At 34.2% G+C, this 8,172-nt stretch overlaps 1 protein-coding gene across 1 annotated transcript in view; it reads right to left on the bottom strand.

Moving 5' to 3' along the window:
• LOC131971235 (acetyl-coenzyme A synthetase, cytoplasmic-like) overlaps positions 1 to 3,261 on the bottom strand; it is a 41,167-nt gene extending 37,906 nt beyond the window's left edge. The window contains exon 1 of the mRNA XM_059332563.1: positions 2,517 to 3,261. Within this exon, the coding sequence (XP_059188546.1) occupies positions 2,517 to 2,647 (131 nt within the window). The 5' untranslated portion in view covers positions 2,648 to 3,261. The remainder of the gene's footprint in view (positions 1 to 2,516) is intronic.
• Positions 3,262 to 8,172: the final 4,911 nt, after the last annotated feature.

The raw sequence follows: 8,172 nt of genomic DNA, 5'->3' as shown, positions 1-8,172 counted from the left end.
TTGAAAAAGGACATGGCCAAAGAACAGTGGACAGTTTTAGTCTGCATCTGTGATAAGGCTTTGACAAGGTGTTGATGATTTGTTTCATCATGTTTTATACAGATTATCAAACATAAATGATGCTCGCTGCATTAGTGTAACCAATTTTATTTTAGTAGTCTATTTCAATGTCTGTTAGGTTTCCTGCCTTTATGTTTTGTTGGGGGGTTTTTTTGCTTGTTTATTTATGACAAATATGTTATAAAAGTCAATCAAATTTGAACTAGTAGTGAGTAGTTTAACCTTACATATGTCTAAAAAATTATAATAAATGTCCCCCAAAAATCACCAGAGCAAAGTTATTCTGCAGAGTAGCTGAGAGAGATTTGGAGCGGGTCAAACTTCATTTTCAAGACGAAACTTTAAAGTGTTGAATCTGCCGATCTGCCCACCAAAACGCTGCATAAATATATTCTGTCTTCAGTCCTGACTGAGTGAAAAGACGGTCAGGCTCTGAATCAGCAGCAGAGCTCGTAAACATTTGAAGAAAAGACATCAAATAGCAAACCGCCTCTTTGTGGGTCGACATACAGCTGAACCTCCCTCTCATTGTGATTTCACAGGTTTGCAACTCAAGCTGGTTAATCATCTTCTTTCCCTCTTAAAGTTCCTTCTGTGAGATTTTTATTATGGCCGACATTCCCTGTTTAACATTAACTTACATTCCTGTAAATCTCAATAAACCAAAGTAATTATTTCCTCCTGATAACTCTGGTGGCTGTTATGAATGTTATAAAATAAACTTGTGAGCTCCATGTGAGACAGAATGTCACTGAAGCCAAATTCCACCTGCAGGAGGAACTCGTCTGGTTGCTTCCACACTTCAAACTTTAATGACACGAGCAGCTGTTGATTAACAATAGCTGCACAGATACAGAATCTCCCCCCTCCTGTTGAGTGAGTTCAACAGAGACACGTCCCACCCAAAGGCCACGCCACTTCCTTATTACCCAGAAAACCTGAAATAACCCCTTCAGCTCCGACTGTCTGCAGGTAACAAGCAGGAAAATGACTTTAGGAGACAAAAAACGAAAAGAATAAAACTGGGGGTTTTTTTTCAAACCAAGCTGGAAACTACAACAAATAGCTAATTAAAGTAATGATTAATCTCCTGATTATCTTCAGTTTAACTGTAAAAAAGTAGAAAATGTGGCCTCAAGAGCCTCAAAGAATTACTTCAAATTGCATTTTTTTTTATCTGATGAACATCTAAAATCCAAAATTTGACTTTGATGTATGATAAAGACAGCAGGAAATCCTTGACAAGCTGGAACCTGAGCACATTTTTAGCTTGAATTATTTATGGAAAAAAATATATTAGACCATTGTTTTCTTCAATTTCTTGTTCATTTTAATGCCTGGTACAACTAACGGTACATTTGTTTGGACAAATATAAAGATAAGAGTTTAATTTAAGAGCTGATATCTAGACATTTTTCATGGTTTTCTTGATAATGATTTTGGTTATTATTAAGAAAACCATGGAAAATGGTAGATATGAGCTCTTAAATTCAACTCTTATCAGCTATTTTTGTTGTTATCTGATGTTTGTTTTCATAATCAATAACATGCCAGTTATTTTCAAGTTTATAGATGAGTATATTTGTCTATAAACTGTCAGAAAATAGGGAAAAATTCCTATTTTAACTTGCTCCGTTTCAACAAGATTCACTCAACAGTTGAAACACCCAAACTACAGCAGACGATCGGTACCAACCACGTCGTGATATGATGCCAGGAAGGGGTGAAATAATGCACAGATATTAGCTCAAAAATATGATAGATTTTCCCCCTTCAGAGGCTGCTGCAACTCACAGTATCCAACTGAAAATATTCTCTATGGGCCACAAGTCTCCTCTTTACAGACATGCCTCCAAAAACCATCAAGCATTATTATGTCCTATTATATGTGGATATTTCCGCATACTCGGGTCCCTAAACAGTCTGTGAGCTGCATAAATATGGACAGACAACAAGACAAAAATCTGTGTGTGAACCCTGGCTGCTTTTCTCTGTTTCTGTTTACTTTATTAAATATTTGGGCTGGTTTTGGATGTGACATGCCCACTTTATCAGATGCTGTTTGGGACAGAAACCATGTAGTTTTTCTTCTACAATAAAATGTGTTATTTTCTGCCTATTGCATCTGAATATTCCTAGAAATTTAGCAGCAAATGTGTGTTACAAATTGTATCAACCCAAGAATTCCTGCAGCAACTTTTGTGACAAAATTGAGCTGAAAATGTATCAGAAAGCCAAAGTTAAAGTTCTGAACCCTCATACACCTCAATAGCTTTAATTAATGATTAATTAAGTCATTTTAATTAGACATTTATGACCAGAAGAACTGAGCTGCATCTCAGAATAATCTTTAGGCTGCAGTTTTCAGATGATGTGCTATGAAGCATATTGTTGACCTACTGTCTCCCCCTAAACATCTACCACTTCTCTATAAAGGGGGCAGAGTGATAACAGACTCACCATCTGGATTCTCTATGGATTTCAGGTAGAGCTCCTTATATCTATCAAAACTGGGGATGTGAGCGTCCTTCTTCAGGTCCTCGGACCCGTGGAAGACATCTTCCTTCGGCGCTTTGTCCGGAATCATCTCGTTTCTTTGACTCTTTTCCAGCTTTATAAGATTATCAGATAAGAGCTGGTGTGGATAACAGACTAGCTTGATTAAATGCCGATAGATTTAGCGATCGCACGCAAAGATACTTCCCCAGAGGATCGGTCAGAGGCTGCAGGGCTGCAGGAGAAGCAGCTCAATAAGGCAGTGCAGCTGCAGCAGCGAGCAGCGGATCATTCAGACTTCCTCGTTCTGCAGCGATGTTTTTGTCGCCTTTGTGTCAAACTTTTACGTGCAAAAGGCGCGTTTGGACCCGACACGTGCAGCCGCAGGTGTAGAGAAGAGTCTGGGTCGGTTCTGGTGCAGTTCCGGGTGGATCTGTGTCCTCTCCTGGAGCTGCAAAGTCCTGCACACACACGGACACACGGCGGAGCGGCTCCTGCTAAGCTAACAGGCTAACGCTAGCTCGCTCCGGTCAGAAGGAGGAAACCGAGCTTCACACGCCTACGCGAGGCCTTTTATTTTAAGCTGTAAATATTTAATATATGTTTAATGTTCAGATTAAAGGCTTGCTTTCAGTCAGCAGAGTGTTTCATAGTGCCCAGGAGGCTGCAGGTCGACTGTTTGTGTCGCTGCTTCTTCTTCTTTTTCTTCTTCTTTTGACAGAGCGCTGAACTCTGTTTGGCCCAGAGCAGCAGCCAATCACAGCCCAGGACGCATTCAAGGACTGCCAGAAACCTCCGAAATCAGATCTCTCACAGGACACACGCTACCTGGCGTTGCGTTCAAGTGATTACGGTTATCGTAAATGCTTAATGTTCACAAAAAAAGTGGGATTTATCATGTTATTATACATGTGAATTAATAAAGTGTATAACATAAAACGAACAAATGAATAGATTTTAAAATAATTTACGAATGAATTATAATAATAATAATGATAATAATAATAATAATAATAATAATAATAATAATAATAATAATATTAATGATAATAAATAAAATAATAATAAATACATTTTTAATTAATTTAAATAAAGAAGTAGATAAAAAGGTGCAAAAGAAAGTGAGATTTTATATTGTTATTATACATGTGAATGAATAAAATAAACGACATAAAATGAACAAATAAATAGATTTTTTTTTTTAATTACCAATGAATGATGTGTGTCTGTGACTGTCTGTCTGTCTGTCTGTCTGTCTGTCCGTCTGTCTGTCTGTCTGTAGCCAGGCTGACAAATAGTTACAGCTCTATTGAGCCATGTATTCCTATAGCCCTCACTAGTAATGATTTTATGAGCTTTTTCAACGAGAAAATATAACTATTAGAGATAAAATTCACTACCTCCTGCCATTAACTGGCACTGAGACATCTTTAAATCCAGGAGCCTTTGGAACGGGTACAAACCCTGATATATATTTAGATCGCTTCGCTCCCATCAATTTCCAACAACTAACCTCAATGATTTCTTCATCTAAACCGTCAACCTGTCTCTTAGACCCCATACCAACAAGGCTGCTTAAAGAGGTTCTACCTTTAACTGGTACTTCTTTCTTAGATGCAATCAACCTGTCATTATTAACACCCTTTATATGCTGCCTCTAGGTAATATAATTAGAAAACATTCAATTAACTTCCATCGTATGCTGATGACACTCATCTATTATATTATTATTAAAAGGCGTACAGACAGTTTTGAGGCTGGTGAAGCTGCATTGAGTGGTAGTCTAATGAAGCTCCAAGAAATAATAAAGATGAAAACGGTGCGATTCTTGCAGGTCTCCCATCAGTTGAACTTGATTATGAGTCTGACGGGAAGGCTCTGTGTGCATTGGGGAACTGCTGAGAGTTGAAATCAGGGACTTCCCTCACTCGTTTCTTGATGATTTAACCTATTTATTATATTATATATATATATATATATATATATATATATATATATATATATATATATATATATATATATATATATATATATATATATATATACATCAAGCCAGGTGAAACTGATCAGCTAGCCAAACTTAATGCATGCCTTAAGGACATAAAAACCTGGATGGTTCACAACTTCCTAATGTTAGACTCAGATTAAACGGATATGATTGTGCTGGAACCCGAACACCTCCGAAACTCATTATCAAAAGACTTAATTAGCATCGATGGCATTACCCTGGCCTCCAGTACCACCGTAAGGAATATTTGAGGCTGGTCCAAGGCAGGCCCAAGCCCGGGCCTGCCTTGTCTGTTCTGTTCGGCATCACTCCTGCTGGTCTCACTGCCGTGGATCTTGTTCAGCCCCAGATGGAAATGCTCCTCTCCTGGTCCAGTCTACACTCACCATCACTACTGGCCAATGGTGGCGCCCCATCACCTGCTGCTGTCTCCTCCCAGAGCTCCTGCTCCTCTCTGTCTCCCTCTCAACCGTCTCTCTCTATCCTCCCTCCCTCTCCCCTTCATCCTCTATCTACTCTATTCTACTCTGTTGATCTGTCCTGTACAATTACATCTATTGCACGTCTGTCCGTCCTGGGAGATGGATCCCTCCTCTGTCGCTCTCCCTGAGGTTTCTTCTTCTTTTTCCCCTGCTAAAAGGCTTTTTTAAGGAGTTTTTCCCTGGCCGATGTGAGGGTCTAAGGACAGAGGGTGTCGTACCATGTACATTCTGTGAAGCCCTTTGAGGCAAATCTGTGATTTGTGATTTTGGGCTATATAAATAAAATTGACTTGACTTGACTTGAAAACAGCTGCAGCGGTCAGAAAAGAAACATCAGGAACTTTAGATGTCCATTTAAAACAAATAGGCAGATAATGTCTAATATTTTAATTATACATCAAATCAAAACACAAATTAATTTACATATTTAATTATTTGGTTCCAGTCCTGCTGATTAGACAGGCTGTAGTCAGATAGCGCCCTCTATGGACACAGACATGAATTACACCAACGTGTGAGAGCTTTAATGAACAGCAGGTGGCGAAAGACAAAGAGAAATGAGACATTATTTATCAATATACAAAAATATCAATATAAAATATTTTGCCAAAAAAAAATAAGAATAATAATAATAAACTTGATTTGTATTGCACATTACATACATCGAATGCAGCACAAAGTGCTTTATAACAAAGGTGGAAGAATTCATTTAAAAAATGTTTTTACTTTCAAATTTTAACTTTTACTGTCTCTTCAAATTTTGATCCATTTATTTATTATTTACATTTTTGCATGTATTTATTTACTTAATTATGTATTGTATTTTTTTGTATTTTTTTCTTCATACATTCTTTTATACATTCCTTCCTCAAAATTAAATAAATTATCAAGATCAAATATTTTGCGGACAGAAGCTTGAATAAAACAGTTTTAAATAAATAACAGCAAAATAGAAAGTAGATAAATAATGTATCAATACAAATGTAAATAAATTAAAATCAATTAAAACAAGTATACATTTATGTCATGTTATATAATATTTAATCCCTATATTTATCTTTAATAATATTTTAAGTATATTTTATGGCATATTCATTTATTTATCAAGTAATTTATGTTAAAATTCTTGTTACATTTTGTTGACCTGTTAGAGTCAAAAGATTCACAGATCTCTCTTTAATTCTCCATAAATCAGAAAATACTGCCAGCAGGCATTAAATATAAACATTTTCTGTGTGTTTGTAGGAATAAAATGTGAAATCAATTTGTCAATTTATTATATATATACAAACCCTTATTTATAAAAAAAAAAAAAACCTTCAGATTACAGACAGAAGTGAAACTGGAGAGTTTGTTGTGTGTTCGAGTCGCTCCGGTGCTTTGTGATGTCACAGCTCTGGAGCGCTGAGGGTCAAAGGTCAACCTCGGGCGGGCTGAAGAATTATGTGTGAGTCACAAAGAACGCTTTGTTTTCTCTGTTTCCTTCATTTCATCATGTCCCTCTCCTTCTCAGCACGATTCATATCTACAGTAAAGAATAAGACACTGCTACACCGAGGACCAGAGCTGCAAAAATTAAAATTAATAAATATAAAAAAATGAAAAATGTCTCAATTAATAAATGATTATGCCACATAATGTACCAAAAATATTTATTAAAAATAAATATTGGCATTAATTATTCATATAATATAATTTATTTTTTGCAACTTAATTTTTGGTTTTATTATTTATTATTATATTTTATTGAGCGCTCAATTCCCCCAAAATGATTTATTTCTGTATTATTTTCTTCATACATATCTTCAAAACATATAATCAATAAATAAATAAATTTAAAAATGAAACAAAACATTTTTTAAAAATATGAATAAATTATTTTAAAAAAGAATAAATGCATATTTAAAATATTTGTTCTGGTCAATTGATGGCATATTAATTTGTTGTTTTTTATATTTTATTTTGGCAGCTTTTTGCATTAATTTATTTATATTATTTTCTTCATACGTTTCTTTATGGTTTCCTTCTTCATTATGCACTGAGAGGGTTGTCATTCACAGTTAGTAATATAATAAATTAATCTTTATTTACAGTCATATTAACTTTAAAATTAGATTTGACTTATTTTTAATTCATTTTTATGGAGTGAAACAACTTCAGGAACGTTAAAGGTTCAATTTAAAACAAACGGCATATTGATGTGGAAACTGATTTTTATTGTCTGTATCAAACTGGATTGAAGAAAATCTGAGTTTCCAGAGAAAAACAAACACTAAAGTCCAGCAGAAACAGAAGACAGAGGAGAGAAACACACCAGCAGGAGTTACTGTCTGAGATGTTTTCAGCCAAAACACTAAAACCCTGTGAACTCCGTCAGCTGTTTATGACTGAAAATGTCTCGAAACTTCTTCAAACCAGGAAAAAAAAAAAGTACAAGGGAGACCAGATTTAATTTTACTTATAACAAATAAAGTACCAAACGTGTTTTATTTCTGAGATACTAACAATGTATTTACTAACTGTGTCATTAGTGATACAAAAAATCTGCCACAATAGTAATTTTTAATAATTGAGAAACCATTAAGTTGCAGTTAAATAAACAAAAGTGAACATTTTCTTCCAACTTTGTTTCCATTTGAATGTTTTTCATTAAATAATTTATATTTTTTATTAACTAATTTATAATATATTTTATTTGCACCTTTAAGTCATTTGAAATTATAAAAAAAAAGTATATTTCAAATATATTATCAACACATCATCACAAATCATTTATAAATATATATATATATATATATATATATATATATATATATATATATATATATTTATTTTTATTTATTTTTTTCTATAGTTAATTGTAAATTATATCGAAAATGAATTATCCACATGGTTTGATTGAATTATAATTGCTTTAAACGGAATTTGAAAAGTAAAAAAAAGAAATTACTTCATGTTTAAAAAAGTTACATTTTTAAAAAGTAAAGCAGTGGTAAGAAAAAAAATACTTGAGTACATTTAAGCATCTAGTCTAAATCATTTTGTAATGCAACATACATTTTTGTTTTTTAACTTAATTCCAACTTGGTTTCAACTTGACGTAGATTTTAATTAAAGTATTTGATT

The sequence above is a fragment of the Centropristis striata genome, chromosome 5 (genome assembly GCF_030273125.1).
Source record: "Centropristis striata isolate RG_2023a ecotype Rhode Island chromosome 5, C.striata_1.0, whole genome shotgun sequence".
Classification (NCBI taxonomy): domain Eukaryota; kingdom Metazoa; phylum Chordata; class Actinopteri; order Perciformes; family Serranidae; genus Centropristis; species Centropristis striata.
Note: the sequence above shows the minus strand (reverse complement) of the source record. Positions and strands in the feature narration are given on the sequence as shown.